The 20280-nt window shown below is 36.1% G+C and overlaps 1 protein-coding gene across 5 annotated transcripts in view; it reads right to left on the bottom strand.

Annotated features, from left to right (window-relative positions):
• CSNK1G3 (casein kinase 1 gamma 3) overlaps positions 1 to 20280 on the bottom strand; it is a 109807-nt gene that overhangs the window by 41692 nt on the left and 47835 nt on the right. For all 5 annotated transcript variants that reach the window (XM_044917123.1, XM_021702206.2, XM_021702209.2 and 2 more), the window contains exons 4-6: positions 19282 to 19351; positions 3534 to 3682; positions 1770 to 2004 (exon numbers count right to left, since the gene is read on the bottom strand). In XM_044917123.1, coding sequence (XP_044773058.1) covers positions 1770 to 2004; positions 3534 to 3682; positions 19282 to 19351 — 454 coding nt within the window. The remainder of the gene's footprint in view (positions 1 to 1769; positions 2005 to 3533; positions 3683 to 19281; positions 19352 to 20280) is intronic.

Here is a 20280-nt window from a genome sequence, read left to right as displayed (position 1 = left end):
GTAGGCTTGCTTTACATACTGCTATTAGTTACCAATTCTGAAATGACATTCTGAGGATCTTAGGCTTCTAACAATGAGTAAATAGAGTAGTGGTAGCCAGATTTCTCACTGTTGGCAAAGAAAAACATAAACAGAGAAGAGAAGGGAATTACACATATGGAAACGGGAATACTACTTTGTGGTCTTAGAATGAAATTAAAAGTATCATAATCAACTCATGATTCTTAGGAGATAGTATTAATATATGTGTACATATGGAATTTGCATGTGTATATATGTGTGGACATGTGATTCACATACACATATGCATTTCGTAGTTCTGCTGCAGAAGGGGCCTAGAAGCAGTAACACACCAGTAGCAGTGAGTACACCCAGTGCCCAAATCTTGCTTTCTACATAACATTATCCAATAAAAGGACCCAGGGAAACTTGGAGAAATGTCTGTTTCTGGGCTAGGGCAGAGAAACTACAAGATGAATCTGGAACAACTTGTAGCTCCAGAAAGTAAAGTTCTCAAAGAATCATGAGAATAAGCCAAAAGGACAGAGCAGCCAGCTTGATGGAGGAACCAATGGCCAAATCTAGGACAACGTATCAAAATAAATAATGACAGTAATAAACTATACTACTTTCAGTAAGAATCCATGAGTCCAAACTGACTTTAGTCAATAAATGGGAAAAGAAGAAAAAGCTTCTGCTTACATTAGATTATTGATAAATACACAAGGAATGATGAATTAGAAAATCATCAATGGATGCTAACTAAATCTAGTGGGTAAAATTTGATGAGGAACAACATATTTTTATTCACATAATCTCACAAATCCACTTACAAAATATTCTTGAATTGCAAAGGGAAAATAGAAAACCTGTAGGTGGAGGAACTTAGCAGACACTACACTAAGCAAGGGATCAAAACTACATGCAACCAGTTGACATCCTATGCCTCCTGACATGATGCACTGACAACATATCACTTGTGATTTTGTGCTACAAATGCACAAATATAATCATGAAGAAATTATGAGACAGACTCAAATTGAAGATATTCTACAAAATAGCCCATAGGTACTCCACAAAAATATGAAGGTCATGAACCATGAAGAAAGGTAAAGGATCCAAAAAAAAAAAGAAAGGTAAAGGAGTGCTCCAGATAAAAAGAGACTAAAGAGATGTGACAAATAAATGAAATATATGTTCCTAGAATGGATCCTGGACAGGGGAAAAAAAAAAAAAAGAGCTGTAAGAAACCCTGTGAGGTTGATACTATTTTATAAGGAACCCCCTTTAAAAAGTTAAATAATTTGCCCAAAATTATATAGTTACTACAGAGTAAACAAAACCACTAATGTATGTACTCCCAGCATTAAATGTACATGTCAAAAAATGGCTGTATCAAAAAGCCACAGTCTCAAAAATCTTCACACACACTAAATGCAGTTAAAAAATTAAGTATTCTCTCATACCTTTCAATTAAAATCATAGGTATCAGCCTAACTGTATCAAAGTTGAACATTTCAAGTTGTCATATAAAACAAAGGACAGAGTGAATATGAGGATATCTGTCATTCATTTACTCTAGAGCAACTTATTTTAAAAGAATTGTATTAAATATAAATCAAAGTAAACTCTAGCTAGATGTGATTAATAAAGATTACAACAGAAGCAACTGTAACCAACCAAAATTGAACCATAATAACAAATAAAAACTCACACTGTTAGCATAGTTACTGAATTCAAATTTCTGCACTTATGAAAGGTACACATACCTTTTCCTAAATGTGTGTTTATGCTCATATATCTAGCTGTTCCTGTAAGGCTCTTGTGTTCTCTGTATGGTATGTGTTTCTTTGTCTCCGGATCAATATATTCCTTTGCCAAACCAAAATCTATAATATGAATAACTTGCTGGGTTTTGTTTCCTGGTCGTCCTATTAAGAAGTTCTCAGGCTTTACATCTCTGTATATCAAGTTCTTTGAGTGGACATATTCCATGCGAGAGATCTTGATTCACAAAAAAAAAGAAAAAAAGACAAGAAAGAAAGAAAATTTTATTTTAGGCTGTCACTAGCATAAAAAAGCACGATAGAGACACGACAAAATTCTCATAAACAACATAAAGAAGAAAATAATTAGAAACTGTTTCAGCCCTTTAAAAGTAACATAATAATCAGTCTATAGTTTCTTAAAAATATATCCAATTATGACCAAAGGTCTTTGCTTTCACTGTAATGGTCACTTATAAAAGAAAGTATTTGAATTTCATGAATTCCTTTCATACCAGTGAGCCGGATTCAGACAGCACTTACAGATGATGCCACCTCAGACAATCAAAAAGCTTTATTTACTAATACCAAGTCTTGAACTGAGACATATAAAGAGACATATTCATAAAGTCACCATTTGTTCTTCCTTATCAATTCAATCATCGAGCAACTGTTACAGTTATATTAAAGAAACTTACAATCTAAACTGTTAAATAAAAACAACACAGTACCCTTCAGGATATCTTTCTTTTTCCTTTTTATAACTTACTTATATCTTTCCTTAGGTATTAAACATTTTAAAAGATCTTAAAACCAGAAAATTTTGGAAGACCACTTTAATTTTAATATAGTACATTTTCACCAATTCTTTTACACATTCTCAAATAATGTTCATTGTACAAAACATCACAACATAGGACATTACAAACAAGAAAACAAAATTGCTTCATTTAACCATAATAAGGGTTGACAACACAATGTACACATACAGTCACTTAGGCCATTTTCGTTTGTTAACAAATTCTGGATCATAATATACAGTATTTCTATGACCCATATTTTTCATTAATGATATATGTTGAGCATTTTCCAGGTTATAGGACATTCTTTTAATACACACTTTTTAATGGCTACATATTATTTTATGGCTATTAATAATTTACTCAACTAATGCTGTAATTTCTCTATATTTGGGTTGTTTCCCATGTTATGATAAACATCCTTGCACAAAAAACTTTAAGTGTATGTGAAGAGTTCCCCTGGATATATCTGTAGAGGTGGAATTAATGAGTCAATGGAGAAAAACAACTTTAAGATTTTGCAAAATACTATTGGCAGAGATTTCAAAACTGCCTTAAATCATCCTCTAAGTTGTTTCCCCATTGGTTTCCTGAAATTTAAATATTTTATGACTCCCTCATTGTTTCTTCTTTTTCTAGGCCATTGAAATTTATTACTAACATTATAAATCCATGTTTCTGAGGGTTCTCTTTTCTAAGCATTCATCTTCTGTATGAAAACAGGGCTAGAAACAATTCTCAAACTTGAGAACATTCTGATCTTAAAGCAGTAAGGTATTAATTCTTTCACCCAAATAAAAAACAGCTGGCTCAGTTATTTTAAGTTCTATGCAACCTAATAGAAACTTCATTAGATCAAATGTTCTGTAAAGGTAACATCACAAAACTTGAAACTTTCAATATGAATGTGTGACCAAAAGAACCATACAACCGTTCAAACAGTTTCAGAACCTTCTGCTTGACTTACCAGCTGGATAGCGATCATGAGAACTGTCTTAAGAGAAAACGTCCTGTCACATAAATCAAACAAATCTTCCAAACTAGGTCCCAGCAGTTCGAGCACCATGGCGTTGTATTTACCACAAGGGCCAAAATAGTAAACTTGAGGTATACCATCTGGGGGGAAAAAAAAGGATTTTAATCATTTCCTCATCTTAAATATCCAACTTTTCTTCCTAAAAATTAGTAAGCAATTTAAGAAATATTTTTGTCTTTTTAAGAAGTGCAGCAGTATTTGCACTTCTTCCATACACACAATGAACTTTTCCTGAGCCAACCTTCTCCCTCCCTGTACCTTTTTCATGTTCACAGGTCAGCCTGGTTACACCTGTCCTGCAGCTGCATTACCGAACGACGTCGCAGACAGTGCTTCCGTGTTGGTCTCCAACACCTCACCAGAGCCAGGAACGGGGCCTTTTAGCCTCATATTTCCACGGCCTACAGAAACGCTTGCTGCACCAGAAAGATTCAATTTTTTTTTTTTTTTAACAAAGAAGTCGCTCCTCTCTTGAGTAAGTCTGAGGCAGGCATAATGCTAGCATCACCCTCCAAGATTCCCGTCCTCTGGTATACACACGCCATACAACTCCCTCCCCGTGAGCGCAGGTTAAGACCCCAGATTCCACTCTTGTGATTAGGTTACGTTATGTGTCAAAGGTGATGTAATTAAGGCCCCATCAGTGGGCCTGACCTAACAGGTAAGCCCTTTAAAAAAGAGGGTCTAAAAGTCAAAGATATTCAAAGCAGCAGAGAAGCTCTCTTGTTGATTTTTAAGAAGCAAACTGTCCTGTCATAGAAGATGCCACATGCCCTGGAATGGTGGGCAGGCTCTAGGAACTGAGGGCCTCAATCCCATAGTCGTAAGGAACTGAACTCTGGAAATAACCAGTGAGCAAGGACTCTGAGCCTCAAGCCAGACTCTAGTCCAAGTTTACACCTTGATTACAGCCTGGCAAAACCCTCAACAGAAGACCCAGTTCACCCATCCCTGGAGTCCTGGCCCATGGAAATTGGGAGATAAGGAAATCTCTTGCACTATGCCACTAAATACTAAGTAATTTATTATATGATAATATAAAATAATACGAACTCCAAATATGAAATCTAAATGCACAGAAATCATCTGTATTTGATTTTTAGAACTAAGAGTTTCACAATAAACTAACATATCATCAGTGATCAATTTATCTTAACAATATATTTATTTATTCATTTGTACAAAGTAAACTTCTTCCATCTTCAATGTCTCACTTTTACTTCCAAGTGATTTTTTCTTCCTGCTTGCTAGTTTGTTTTTAGTAATTTTAGAAGGGAAAAGACTTGGGCGCCTGGGTGGCTCAGTCATTAAGCATCTGCCTTTGGCTCAGGTCATGATCCCGGGGTCCTGGGATCGAGCCCCGCATCGGGCTCCCTGCTCAGCGGGAAGCCTGCTTCTCCCTCTCCCACTCCCCCTGCTTGTGTTCCCTCTCTCGCTGTGTCTCTCTCTGTCAAATAAGTAAATAAAATCTTTAAAAAAAAAAAAAAAGGGAAAAGACTCTCTCAAGATAAAACTTTCTTATTCTTTTCTAAACTGTCCTATTCTTTTTTAAATACATTTCAGTTTGCTTCTCCATAACATTAGTAGTTTGGATAAGACCAGTTTTCCTCAAATGTGAATGAGTGAGGCAGCAGGACATCTGGGGATGGGAAGGCAAGATAATAAATCATGGTGCGGGTGGGGAAAAGGGGACAAGTTCAAACTCCATACATGATCCCCTTCCCCAGAAAGAGATTCCCGTCCAACCCCTCCATGTGTGTATGTCTGCACATCCCATCACACACACAAACACACACACAAACACACACACACTGTACTTCCCTTCATCACAGGGTATCACTATTTTAGTGTAAGCCACTCTTATCAGAGCCTGTCTTGCATCCATGTGTCAGATCTACCCCTCACACATGTAGAAAAAAAAAAAAAAAAGTTCAGAAATAGTGAATGAGAAGCTCACGAAAGTTTATTCCAACTCTGAAATACTACTTTTATTGTGCTATACACTGCTTTTATTATGCTATTAAGAACCTGGAGCTGCAATTAAGACATTAAAACTTCTCAGCTACTAAGTTTTTAAAATTATTTCCACAATGTCTTGTTTTCCCCACTCTACCACTGAAAGTTAATTTTCATGCTGTTAATTTAGCAATCTCTAATAACTCACTTCTACTCTTTAGTTTATTGCTTCTGATCTGTAGGATGCAAGCAAACCAGATCATCAAGCTTGTTAGAACTATATATGGAATGTAAAAATAAACAGGTTCTGAGGTTCTTCCATGAAAGGACTGTCAGAGGGCTTTTTGACTTCCTTCTGAGTCACTATCTGTATTCCTAATAATTGAAGTTGTTGTGAAATGACCTCTCAATAAGGCAGCAATATACTTTGGTTAATTAAATGACTGATTTAGGGACACCTGGGTGGCTCAGTCGGGTTAAGTGCATCTGCCTTCGGCTCAGATCACAATCCTGGGGTCCTCGGATCGAGTCCCACATCAGGCTCCTTGCTCAGCAGGGAATCTGCTTCTTCCTCTGCCCCACCCCCTGCTTGTGCACACTCTCTCTCTGTGTCTGACAAATAAATAAATAAAATCTTTAAAAAAAAAAAATGACTGATTTATTCAAATGTTTTCAAAGGTTTCCAAAAACAAAATCATTTAAGAACTTTCACTGTCTTAAGTAATTCAATGAATGCTTACAGAATATCCACTACATCCTTATGCACAGGGTGGGACATTATGGATTAAGGGTGGACAAGACACCATGATCAAGGATAATTTAACCCAGGAATGCAAGTTTATGTTAACATCCAAATATCCACCAATGCAATTCACCACAGTAACAGAATAAATATGAAAAACCATGACATCATCTTAATAGATACTGAAAAAGCATGTGTGACATTAACTCTCAGCAAATCTGGAATTCAAGGTAACTTCTTCAACCTGGTAAAGGGCCTCTATGAGAAACTCACAACTAACATCATATTAACGGTGAAAAAATGAATGCTTTCCATTTATGACTGGGAACAAGACAAGGGTATCCACTTTCACCTCTTTTATTCAACAGTGCAATGAAGCAAAAAAAATAAATAAAAGGCATTCTCAAAAATGAACAAAGAGAGTCTGTTACTTTAAGTAAAAGTGAACTAATTTACTTGTTCCTATTTGTTACCAATAATAAAATTTAAGCTTTCACATAAAAATCAGATTTTGGCTAAATTCATATCTGCCAGGATGACCTTTGAAAGCTTCCCAATACTAAAAAGAGAAAAATACAATACCTTTTCCAATAAACTGTGGTGACATTAACTATTATGACTTAATTTTAGGTAATAAATATAGCAATAATTGAAAATCTAATTCAGTAAACCAGTATTTTCCAAGTGACCAAGGCATGTGTTTATAAATCCATGCACAGGTAAGGGGCACCTGGGTGGCTCAGTCGGTTAAGCGGCTGCCTTAGGCTCAGGTCGTGGTCCCAGGGCCCTGGGATCAAACCCCGCACCCCGCATCGGGCTCCCTGCTCAGTGGGGAGTCTGCTTCTCCCTCTCCCTGTGCCTGCCTCTCTGCCTACTTATGCTTTCTCTCTCTCTGTCAAATAAATAAAATCTTAAAAAAAAAAAATGCACAGGTAAATAAAGTATAATGGATTTTAATATAAGAGAGAATAGGAAAAGGTTTTTCCGTATGGCTTCTAACTCTATACTGCAACTTTAAGAAACTACCACTGGTCAAGTTTTAGTGTAGTGCCAAAAGGATATTTACAATTTAAAGGTTAATTAATTAGCCTAGACTAACAAAGCTGTGAGTTAAAATCTTGTTGGAGAAATGTGAATTGGGACATTTTTGGAGGAAAACTGCCCTAACCTTTTAAAAACATGCATACAACTATATTGAAGCTGTTGTTGGTAACAGTAAAAAAAAAAAAAAAAGAAAGAAAAGAAAAGAAAAAGAAAAAGAAACCAAATGGGAACCACCTAAACATTCATCAACTCCAGACTAACAAAACCAATTATATTATACCCACACTGTGGAATATAACATAGACTTTTACTACCTGTGGAGATAAATTGTGAAGGACAAACTTCTAGTTTTTACTTCTTGTAAGTCTGATGTGATCAATTTTGTTGTTTACAACAACCATACATTACTTTTAAAATAAAATGTTTCTATGAATCATTAAACACACATACGAAAAGATACTGGAAGGAAAAACCAGAAAGCTAACAGATTACTGGAAGCACAGGTGATTTCTACTTTCATTTTTATACTTTTTAAACTTTTCCAAATTGTTATGCTAGTTTTACATGCTATTTTTACAACCAGGAATAAAATGCTCATTTTTTAAATTTTTCTGGGACCACAAACAAAATCTTGAACTGGAAAATGATTTAGACTACATTTATTTAATCCATGTATTAACTCACTGAGCAAATATTTCTTAAACATTTCCCAAATATTGAAAATTATACAGGTGTACCACTACTCTTATTAACTATTAGCTTAATTCCGGAGCTCCTAGAAATAAAGCTAAGTATACCTTAGGACTCTGGGCCTTATGTGTGTGGGTTCCCTGGCCTTCCCAGCACACCTCACTAACACAAGGAACAGACTTATTCAAAGGTACAATTTACCCTGCCTCACTTCGAGCTCTTCTAAAGCTGCATTTCAAAAATTTCTACTGTAGTTCTGCCATCCAAGCTGCCAGCTTCAATTTTTACCCAACCTTCAAATCTCCTCTTATCAAACTATCTCTATTAAGCATGACATGAAATTTATAATTATTCACACACAATTTCTCACAGATGAGGAAAGGCATGCATAAGTAAATCTGCTCTGCTCTATTTCATATAAGCCAACTCATTGCCAGGAGAATTACCGTGTACCTAACGTGCACATTCAATCAAGCTATTTACATAACATACCTTTGAGTTTCTATAATAACACCATGAGAAAGATCAGCAAAGGGACAAAAACTGTTTCAGTTTTCTCAAAAACTTCCTTTAATGGTTTCAAAGTGTCTCAAAATGATGTATCTCTACCTTACTCATGATGGCTAAATTCCATAAACAGCATTACATTTTACCGAGTAAATTTAACACTTAGTCTACAATTTGAACAAAAATACTTCAGCTTTATCATGCAACATAATTTTACCTTAAAATATGACTCAGCATAAATCGTCGGGGGATAAAAAAGGATAACCCTAAATGACTCTTTAAGATACATACTGTTCTATGAATCAATGAGTATACTTCTTAGGTAAGTATTAATAATGTATTTCAACACCAATTTCATGTCACCTGAAGTATAAAATCAAGAGTTATAATTTTTCTTAAAAAATCAAGAACGTAAAGCAAACACTGTAAAGGTCAAACTAGAATTTCATTTCCCAGGAAAGTCTGGGCAGTTTTCTAACACTGAACAAACAAAATTAAATTGTTAGGAGTTAGGAAACATTGCAACTAACAAACAGGAGCTAGGGAGTACCCCAAGCAAAAACAAAACAAAACCACCACAGCCAATATGAATATGGGAGGCAAGACCACCAGGGAGAGGATTTATGGAGGGAGATATGAAGGAAAAGAGGGTGAAAGAGAAGAGAAAAGCAGAAAGAAGGTTTAGAAGGAAGAGTAATGAGGTGTTACATTATTACCGATGCCTCTTGATCAAAGTACTTGGCTACTGAATTCCATGAATGTAAACCAACTCAGAAGCAGGAACAAGCTTTGTATTTGGTCTTATATCCAGTGAAGTTTCAACTATCAACTTACACTGCACCCAATTTGAACTGTTTTAAAATTCTTTGTGAGACTACTATAAAGAGCCATCCATTGTGAATTTATGAAAGTTAGTTCTGATAATTTCCGTTATCACTAATTTTCAGGGCTGCTTATTAGCACCCCTCATCTTCAAGACAAGTATATCTTTCCCCAAGAAACCTGAAGAATGGGCAAAAATAGAAAATTCATATACTACTTGAAAATACAATCTCACCCTTAGTCTCCTAAAATTGATTTTATTAAACACTTCATTTTATATTTCAGCCTTCCATTTAAGTGACAAAACATTCATTAATTTAAGTCACAGAACAACATCAGGAGGTCTAACAAGCACTCTTAAAGACTGCTTAGTACTTTGTGCCAGGTATTGAAGTACTTGAGTTCCTTAGAGTTGGGCGATAGTTAAACATTATTATTAAAAGAAATAATATGTTGTTTCATTCCGTTTTTCGGGTCTGGTATTGTTCTTATGGGAAGGATTAGAACAAAAGCATTAACATTCTGATTAGGAAATTTGACTTTACAGATGTGCTTCAGAAAACCTAAAATCTGATTAGAAATACTATACACATAGTACACACAGGCTATGTTCTTTTCCAAGGAAGTTTTACATTAGGGCATTCTTAACCTTTAACATAAATGCTTACACTCTTAGCTGAGCAGTTCTCAACATGTGGTCTGGAGACACACAGGGCGGGGGGGGGTGGCCCATGAGACCCTTTAGGAGGTCAATGACATCAAAATTATTTTTATAGTAACACTAAGATGTCATTTACCTTTTCACTCTCCTCTCACAAGCGAACAGTCGAATTTTCCAGAGGTTACATGACATGTGATATGGCGACAGACTGAACAAAGAAGATAAGGAGAATCTAGCTGTTTTCTAGTAAGCCAGACATTAAAGAACTGTGCAAATTTGTAAAATTAAGGACACTTTTCTCACATTTTTTTGACTTGGAAAATATGGTTAGTAAAAGAGTGATTTTAAAATATTAGTGTTATTTTAAAATGAATTAATATACCAACATTTTTATATTTATGTTTTAATTTCTCATGTGGTAAATATCAACAGCTAATAACTCACAACAACAAAAGGTCTCTGGGATCTTCAAAAAGTCTGAAGGGTAAAAAAGGATCCTGAGACTCAAAAGTCTGAGAATTGCTGACCCAGCTGAACAGCAAGCTCTGATGTGAACAAGTAGGTGCACTGAGTTCCAGACTTGGCCAACAGTGGTTCCATTAAATTCCAGCACCCACATTTAGTAATAAAATTCTACCAATTAACCGCAAATAAAATAAAGCCACCCCACTGTAAAAAGAAAAAAAAAGTCCTTTCTGTGATAATTCTATTTACACATTGAGACTATTTTAAATTTCAGAGAACATTCAAAAAATAACACCTACAAATATTGTTCATTATATCAAATATTGAATATTATATTGCATGAATATTGAATAAAATTTTATTCGCTATATATTATTCATTTTTTAGTTATTATCCTCTGGGCCTAGTTAATTAAGGAAAAAACAAATCCTCTGTATCATTTTTACCCCCAAGCTTCTAGTTTGCAAATTTTTTTCTCACAATGTGCTACTTTATATTTAAATCAAAATAAATCAAAATAAATCAAAAATAAAAATGAAATATGGGGGCGCCTGGGTGCCTCAGTCATTAAGCGTCTGCCTTCGGCTCAGGTCATGATCCCAGGGTCCTGGGATCGAGCCCCGCATCGGGCTCCCCCCTCGGCGGGAAGCCTGCTTCTCCCTCTCTCACTCTCCCTGCTTGTGTTCCCTCTCTAGCTGTCTCTCTCTCTCTCTCTCTGTGTCAAATAAATAAAATAAAATCTTAAAAAAAAAAAAAGAAATATGGAAGCATCATACTGTTTTTAATGGCTTTACACTTCCAATCTTTTTACGATTACATAGAGAAATCTAAAAATGATGCTGCATTTTAGAAAATTAAATCCATCACCATTTAGTCCTACCCTATTCAAAGGTATGGTTTTTTTAATTTAAGATTCTTATGTGATTAATTTCTCACTAAAAATACTGTAATTACCACATAACATACAACGATTCTAGTACCTGCACCATATAAACCAAACTAAAACCACTAACAGTTAACCCTTCCTTCTTACATTGATAACACATAGCATTCTTTAAATGCACACATCGTCCATCAACTATAAGGATTTTAACACAAAAACTTTGTAAAAAGTAGCAATATACATACGTAGTCACGTATAAATTAGTAAGAGTTCAGCAATGCATAACTGACAGAAATTCCTATACAGAGAGGCCTCCGTAAGGAATGAGAAATATTACGTATACTTAAGAGGTCTTCTAAAAGCAATTCAGCTAAGACAGAAAAGGGAACTCTCAGAAACTGCTACATCAACTGTTGGTTATCTGAGCTGAGATTAAGTCTACACTAACCACTGGCTCATCCACACAGTATTCTTTATTGTTTGTTAATACCAAAATACAATAGGTGACATTCTAATCAGTATATTCACTTCACTTTCATGGTTTTTACAATATTTTCCTCTCAGCTTTCTCAAATAGACATAAGATACACAGAAAGAGTAGAATTTCTTAAATTTCTTCAACACAGAAAAACTCAGGCTTCTCAATGAATAAAAGGAACTTTAGATATTAACAAATGTTCCATACATTATGGAATCACCAACACGCATTTAGCTAGCAGACAGACCTAAACTGCCTTGAAAAGGGGGATGTGAAAATGGAGGCGTCTGTAAACCAGATCAAAACACAGAGGCAACACCTAAATCCTGACTTTTTGACAAAGCACAAACCAAGAAGGCAGAGGGGTCAGTACAAGGCAGGGAGAGGAGCTCTTTTAACAGCTCTTGAAAGGCAATACCATGGAGAGGTATAATTTTAGAAAGAGCCACTGCTGCTATTATCAAATTATTGTTTAGAACTACATAGTTCAGGGCACATCAAAAAGCCAAGGCACTCACTTAGAAACAATGATTTAACAGACGCATGGTCTCAAACAGGGTGTTTGATATCACTCCTATATTTGCAGATTGCCAGCAACAGTAATTTATAACAGAAAAAAGATTATTCTACTTCCTTTGGTAAGCAATAACTTATGACAAAGAAAGGGTATTTTACTTTCTGTTAGAAAGATTATCAGCTAATAAAGAAATGCTGAGGAATAAATAATTGCAAAGTTTTCCCCAGCAGAACCTATGAAAACCATCTGCTACGAAGAATTAACATAAAGAAGCAATACTCAGAATCACTGATCTTCAGAGAAAATTACCCCATAAATTCCAAAACATAGTCCATGCATTCTCATCAAGTATCAACAATTCAACTTAACTTTTTTCAAGTAAATAAAAAAACGGATTATTCTAATAATTAAAACTATGCTTCTCTAGAAAGTGATTATTTTTAGATGGCTGAACTGTACAGTTCAGTTAACTAGATAACTATCTGGCTATCGTCTAGGCTTAACATTTCTGTTATTCTAAAAAATACTTATTGATTTTTTTCCTTCTACTTCCAGATCCCTAAAATGAGGAATTAAATTTGCCTAATTAGAGAATAATACACAAATGAAATAAATTAAAACAAATAAAATTTTTGAAATGGTATGGCTATGCTTCTATGTCAGAAATGAAATAAACTAAAAACTTATTAATAATATAACAATCTTTTTTTTTTTTTTTTTTTATTTATTTATTTGAGACAGAGAGAATGAGAGAGAGAGAGAGCACATGAGAGGGGGGAGGGTCAGAGGGAGAAGCAGACTCCCCGCCGAGCAGGGAGCCCGATGCGGGACTCGATCCAGGGACTCCAGGATCATGACCTGAGCCTAAGGCAGTCGCTTAACCAACTGAGCCACCCAGGCGCCCCAATAATATAACAATCTTTATAATACTGATATATCAAACTTCCAACACCAATCCCAGAAGTTAAAAAAAAAAAAACTATAGGAAATTTTGAAATGGAATATATTATATATCACAACTTCACATCTAGTAAGAGAAAACAGTCTTTCTCATTTAAGAAATGAGTTAAGAAATCAGTTCAACCATCTACCAAGGAACTACAATTGTCAAGCATTCTGCTCAGTTTCAAGGATAAAAAAGCGAATACATCGTTTCACTGCCCTTAAAGAGTTCAAATGTTAGTGGAGGGGACAGACATAAGCAAATAATAACGTAATATAATATGATACAAGAAAACTAAAGATATATTCAAAATAACGTCAGGTCAAAGAAGAAGCATTTCTGCAAAGAAACAAAACAATGTCAGGAAATGCATTGTAAAAGGGGTGACATTTAGCTAGGGCCTGAAGAAAGAAGGAATTCACTGAGAAAGAAAGACATTCCACAAAGGGAAAATACAGACGGATGAAAATAATAAGATATTTTCAAGGAACAGTAAGTTGAGAGCAACCAAAAAGTGGATTAGTATAAAAAGAAAGAAATTTGGATTTTATGCTAAATGGTATGACAGAACTTTGGGATCATCCCAATTGGCCGAAATCAAAGGCAACTAATGTTTTCAGCAAAGAGGTCTTTGGGAAGAGAGAAAAATCACTGGAAAAGTAAGGAGAAAAGAAGGGAGGGAGCGAAATTCTAGGTATACAGAATTTCTACATGTATAACTAAATTTTAAGAACGGAGGCAAGAGAGAAAGAATTGGAAGGTATCCCTATTTAGACACCAATTTCATCTTTTTCTCCCTCCCTTCGGTTTCAAAAAATTCTGGCTCTTAAGATGAAAGCCACATACTAAGAACAGGAGCAGGAAGCTAAAGAGAGCCGATGCCTTACTTTTGAGCAGCTGTATCAACCCTACAATTGTCTACCTGAAAACTCCTTGTTGATTTTTCCTCACAAAATATCCCTTCACTTGTGTAAACTACTGCTATCATGATTTTTGTTACTGACAAAGTCATTTGTGCCCAACACCATGGTCAGCATGCTTTTGTCTCTTGTTTCTCTTCTCATGTCACGCTCTGTACTCTCCCTTGGGGGATCTCAACCCTTAGCTTTAGAAACCACCGATGTGCTGATGACTCCCAAATCTAGATCTTGTTTGACTCAGGAAATGCTGACTGGATGTGACAAAACAAGACTATTCAATATATTACATTTTCGCTACCACAGAAAGCAATCTTGGTATAAAACACAATATTCTAATCCTACAGAAAGCTAAGTAGTAAGAGAGAGGCAATCCCTCATCTATGCACTAAAGCTGTACGGTCCCACTGTCTGTATAGAACGGATTCAGTGAACAAATGAGAGAGAAAACAGGGATATTCTCCGAGCAGTTAGAGAAAGAGAACGAGAGACATATGGACTTACAGGGGGTTCAAAACCCAGACAGGCAGAACTAGAGAAATTATGTATGTTTTCACAGACAGCTCAATAAATAATTCTAAATAAATCCATCTTTTAATTTTTGTTTTTATTGTGGTCAGACATACATGATATAAAATGTGTTATTTTAACCATTTGTAAGTGTACAGGTCAGTGGTATGAGGTAAATATTCACACTGCTGGGCAACCGTCACCACTACTCATCTCCAGAACTCTTTCATCACTTCATACTGAAACTCCATACCCATGAAATAGTATTTTCCCATTTCCCTCTCCCCTCAGCCCCTGGCAACCAACATTCTGCTGCCTGTCTCTCTGAATCTGACTACTCTTGGTACCTCAAATAAGTGGAATCACATAGTATTTGTCCCTTCATGACAGGCTTATTTTAGTTAGCAAAATGTCCTCAAGGCTCATCTATATTGTAGCATGTGTCCAAACTTCCCTTCTTTTTTAAGACTGAGTAATATTTCAGGGCGCCTGGCTGGCTCAGTCGGTTAAGCATCTGCCTTTAGCTCAGGTCATGATCCTGGAGTCCCAGGATGGAGCCCCACATCAGGCTCCCTGCTCAGCAGGGAGTCTGCTTCTCCCTCTGACCCTCCCCTTTCTCGTGCTCTCCCCCCCTCTCTCTCAAATAAATAAAATCTTAAAAAAAAAGACTGAATAATATATTTCCTTGTATGTATAGATTACATTTCGTTTATCCCTCTGCCACTCCCCATGCTTGTGCTCGCTCTCGCTCCCACTTAATAAAGTTAAGTGTACCTCTGGTATTCAATGACTCCCTAAACTCTAAACTGACTTATTCATTCTTCTAATTAAAGTGTTCAATCCTATTTTTCCAACCAATAGCTCTACTACGTAAGTAATGACCAATCTATTATCTTTATCTCCCCAGCATCCACTGATGGACACTTGGGTTGTTCCCACCCCACTACTGCAAATCATGCTGCTCTGAACATGGGTGTACGAGTATCTGCTAGCATGCAATCTCTGGTACAGATAACAAGAAATAGAATTGCTGGATCAAATGGCAATTCTATGTTTAACTTTTTTGAGGAACTGTTTTCCATAATGTCTGCAGCTGTACCATTTTACATTCCCACCAGCAATGCACATTCATACCAACACTTGTTTACTGGTTGCTGGTTGTCTTTCATTTGTTTGATAACAGCCATTCTATGGGTATGAAGTGGTATATCTTTGTAGTTTTGATTTACATTTCCCTAATGATTACTGATACTGAGCATCTTGGGGTCAAGTCTTAGGAGTTCATTAAATAGTGTGGATATTGATTAATTATACCTATTTTTAAAGAGAACACTAACAAGCAAACTGCTACTTAAATAAAACTTGAAGTGCCTTAAGAGAGTTTTAAGTTAAATTACTTTGAATGGCTTATTTATGATTAAGAGTAGTCTGAAAATATAATCCTTTCAAGTATCAATTCCAAAATCAAACTTTTTTTTTTTTTTAGTAGGCTAGACGCTGACTGCGGGGCTTGAACTCAGGACCCTGAGATCAAGAGTCACATGCTCTCTACTGACCGAGCCAGCCAGCAGCCCCCAATTCAAACTATTTTAAAATCATCAGTCCCTCCCCAAACAACTAAACTCTTGTTTTTCTACAAAGCTCACAGGGGCACTCAAAAATGTTTTTAAAATTCATGATTGATAAAAAACTATATAGTAACCTAAATTCACATGATTCACATAAAATACTCAAAACTATTCACACTTTTGTCAGCTCCATGCAATACCATTCGTATTTTGACCTCCGTAAATGGAGGTCAGGGGAGCACCTGATATATACGGACTGTCTTCTACATGGTGGGCCCTGTCACTGTGGAACACTGCAGCCCTACGGCATTCAAGTGGTAAAGACACGGGCTTCCTTTTTATTACTACTCTGACATAACTTGTAAAGTTAAAAAAGGCAAAGAATATAATAATAAAGTTAAGTGTACCTCTGGTATTCAATGACTCCCTAAACTCTAAACTGACTTATTCATTCTTCTAATTAAAGTGTTCAATCCTATTTTTCCAACCAATAGCTCTACTACGTAAGTAATGACCAATCTATTATCTTTATCTCCCCAGCATCCACTCTTCCTTCTGATTAACACCTCAGTTTCCCAATAGGCAACCACCTTGCCCCATTCTCAGTCCGAGTTTCAGGTAGCTGCTGAGATGAGCAAAAGATCTAAGTTTGGGCAATCACATTCATAGCAATTAAAACAAGGAAAGGCATGGGACACAAAATAAGACAGTAAGATTTGGTCCTAGAACTTCTGCTAGATTTTCAGGAAAGAAATGACATTATAGGGATGGCCGGGTAGCTCAGTTGATTAAGCATCTGCCTTCGGCTCAGGTCATCATTCCAGGGTCCTGGGATCGAGACCCACATCAGGCTCCCTGCTCAGCGGGGAGTCTGCTTCTCCCTCTCCCTCTGCCACTCCCCCTGCTTGTGCTCGCTCTCGCTCCCTCTCTCTGTCAAATAAATAAATAAAATCTTTAAAAAAAGAAGAAAAAGAGGGGCACCTGTGTGGCTCAGTCGTTAAGCGTCTGCCTTCGGCTCAGGTCATGATCCCAGGGTCCTGGGATCGAGCCCCGCATCAGGCTCCCTGCTCGGCGGAGAGCCTGCTTCTCCCTCTCCCACTCCCCCTGCTTGTGTTCCCGCTCTCGCTGTCTCTCTCTCCGTCAAATAAATAAATAAAATCTTTAATGAAAAAAAAAAAGAAAAGAAATCGCATAATTGCTAAGTTAGGCTACTGGTAACTACCTCTGCCATCTCATAAAAAGGGCCGACCAGAAAATGAATCTTACACACAAACACACACACACACAAAGGCAGAGCACAGAAACAAATTCAAGAATCTCCCTGATGGCAGAATTTGAAATCCTGGGTACAATAATATCTTATAAATAGGTCCCTTCTCTGAATTTCCAGTAGATGAGCCAATAAACTCTTTTTTTTTTTTTAACTTAGTTTCTTCAGGCTTTCTATCATTTGCTAGTTCTAACTAATATGTATGGTTTCACACATAATTAGTTTTATCCCCCCTATCCTTTAAATTTCAGTTGTCAGTGTTAATTTTGATAACTCCTGAAGGGCTATCTGTATCAGACTTAGATGTGCATTATAAGAAGCCTACAGTGATAAAAACATTAATACAAAATGTCAACTTATTGTCCCCACAGTGACTACTCATTTGGAAAGTATGCTGTTAGAAAAAAAGAACGTGCAAAATTAATAATGCATTAAGAAGTGCTCAGCTCTATGAACTAGAATGTAAACGTGTGCTTACAAAAAGACACATGAAAAAATTCCATTTTATTAAATCTGGGGAAACAAAACATCCCTACCTGATAAGAAACTACACATACAAAATCATTACAGTTAGCAGAACAGAAGTAAACAGAAAAAGTATAGCTGTGAGAGGCTTCCACATAAAGGCAATGCAACATACTATAGGAAATGTTCTCATTAGTTTTTTTCCAATGGCAAAAAATATCCATTCTCACTAATTTTAGAGTTTATATAAAAATACATCTGTACTTAAAAAAAAAAATTCACCTGTATTAACTTCCTACAGCCAATGTAATTACTGCATGCTTGTGGCTTAAAACAGCAATTTATTTTGTCACAGATCTGGAGGCCAGAAATCTGAAATCAGTGTCGTTAGGTTGAACCAAGGTGTGGGCAGGGGCATGTTTCCTCTGAAGGTTCTGAGGGAGGATCCCAGAAGCCGCTCCCAGGTTTGCGTGACTGCCATCATTCCCTGCTTACGGCTCTATCACTCCAATCTCTGCCTTTATAGCCACTTTGCCTTCTCCTCTTCTGTGTATATAAAATATCCCTCTGCCTCTCTTCTACAAGGACATTTGTGACTGTGTTTAGGCGATACCGAGATAATCCAGAATAATCTACCCATCGCAAGATCTTTAACTTCATCATACCTGCAAAGGTAAATTTACAGGTTCCAAGGATTATGATATGGATATCTTTTACGGGGCCATTTTTCAGCCTACTACTATGTCATAAATCATTTCAATAAATAATATCACCAAAAAGGCTAAGACTATAGGAGTCATATGCACCTTGTATTCTCAAATTACATTTTTTTCATAATGTTCTCTATTCTTATTAGCACCAACACAGTAAGCTCCAAAAAATGTCATAATTAAAATAAAAAGAGGGACACCTGAGTGGCTCCATCAGTCAAGCGTCTGCCTTGGGCTCAGGTCATGATCCCAGCGTCCCGGAATCGAGTCCCGCATCGGGCTCCCCGCTGAGCAGGGAGCCTGCTTCTCCCTCTGCCTGCCTCTCTCTCTCTCTGACATATAAATAAATAAAATCTTTAAAAAATAAAATAAAATGAGAACATTAAGACTCTAGTAAGGAAATGTCTTGTAAGCATAGCCTTAAGAAGTGATTCATTTTAACCAAATTTAAAATCTCTTCTTTGAAACCAAAGAGTTATTATGATAACAATTCAATTTATGACAAATTTAAAAATTAATATAAGACTTTACCTCCAGATCCTAACTGCTTGTAGAATCTGTATTCCAAATGCAGCTGTGGTGCTCTGGATTTCATGGGCTCCTAATTAAAAAATAAACAAAAATAACAAAAAATATTTAAATTATTAAAACATCCCTAGGCCCTAATCCCAAATGTTATAAATCTTGGTGTCAACTCATAATTTAATATTCTACTAGGCATCTTTCTCTAACATTAGATCCAAATAAAAATCAACTTTACATTCAATTAAAATCAACTGATACCATAAACGTACATAAGGTTAACTGGCTATTAGAAGAAGCAGTAAGGAAATCTATATGTTTGACTCTTTGACCCTGAAGAAAATTATACTCCAAACGTTCATGACTAGGGAAAATGGTGGCCCTACTCTTTTTTCTCCCGTTCCCAAGAATTCACCTCTGAGCTGTGTATTTCTCATGTAAAGGTTCTAGGTTAAAGGGAAGTCATAGACAAGTGGAGAAAGAACAAAGATGAAAATATGAAAATTTTGACAGGAGCAAGATATTTTTAAAATCTTTTTTAACTAGGGTATAGCTTACAATCAAACACGTAGTTCATAAGCATTACATCCATGAGCTTAGTTAACTACATATACTCCCGCAACCACCACCTCACAAAACCTTCAGAACATTTCCATCATCCTTCCCTGAGAGGCAGTCCCTTGTTGACTTTTATCACCTTTGGATGAGTTTCATCTGTTGTTGGATTTCATATAAATGACATTATTCAGTGTATGTTTTACATGTGTGTGTCTGGCTTTTTTTCACCCAACAATGTTTTTAAGATTTACACACACATACACACACACACACAGAAACAAAAACAAAAACAAAAGCAAAAGAGACTCTAAATATAAGTAATAAACAATAAATGTGTGAATATATCTGTAGAAAGCAAGAAACTATTTAACAAAGTAACAGGAAAACTGTACAAGATCTAGTAGGAAAGTATAACAAAGTAACAATATTTAAACAAAATCAACAGAACTT

This window comes from Neomonachus schauinslandi, chromosome 7 (assembly GCF_002201575.2).
Source record: "Neomonachus schauinslandi chromosome 7, ASM220157v2, whole genome shotgun sequence".
Lineage (NCBI taxonomy): Eukaryota > Metazoa > Chordata > Mammalia > Carnivora > Phocidae > Neomonachus > Neomonachus schauinslandi.
Note: the sequence above shows the minus strand (reverse complement) of the source record. Positions and strands in the feature narration are given on the sequence as shown.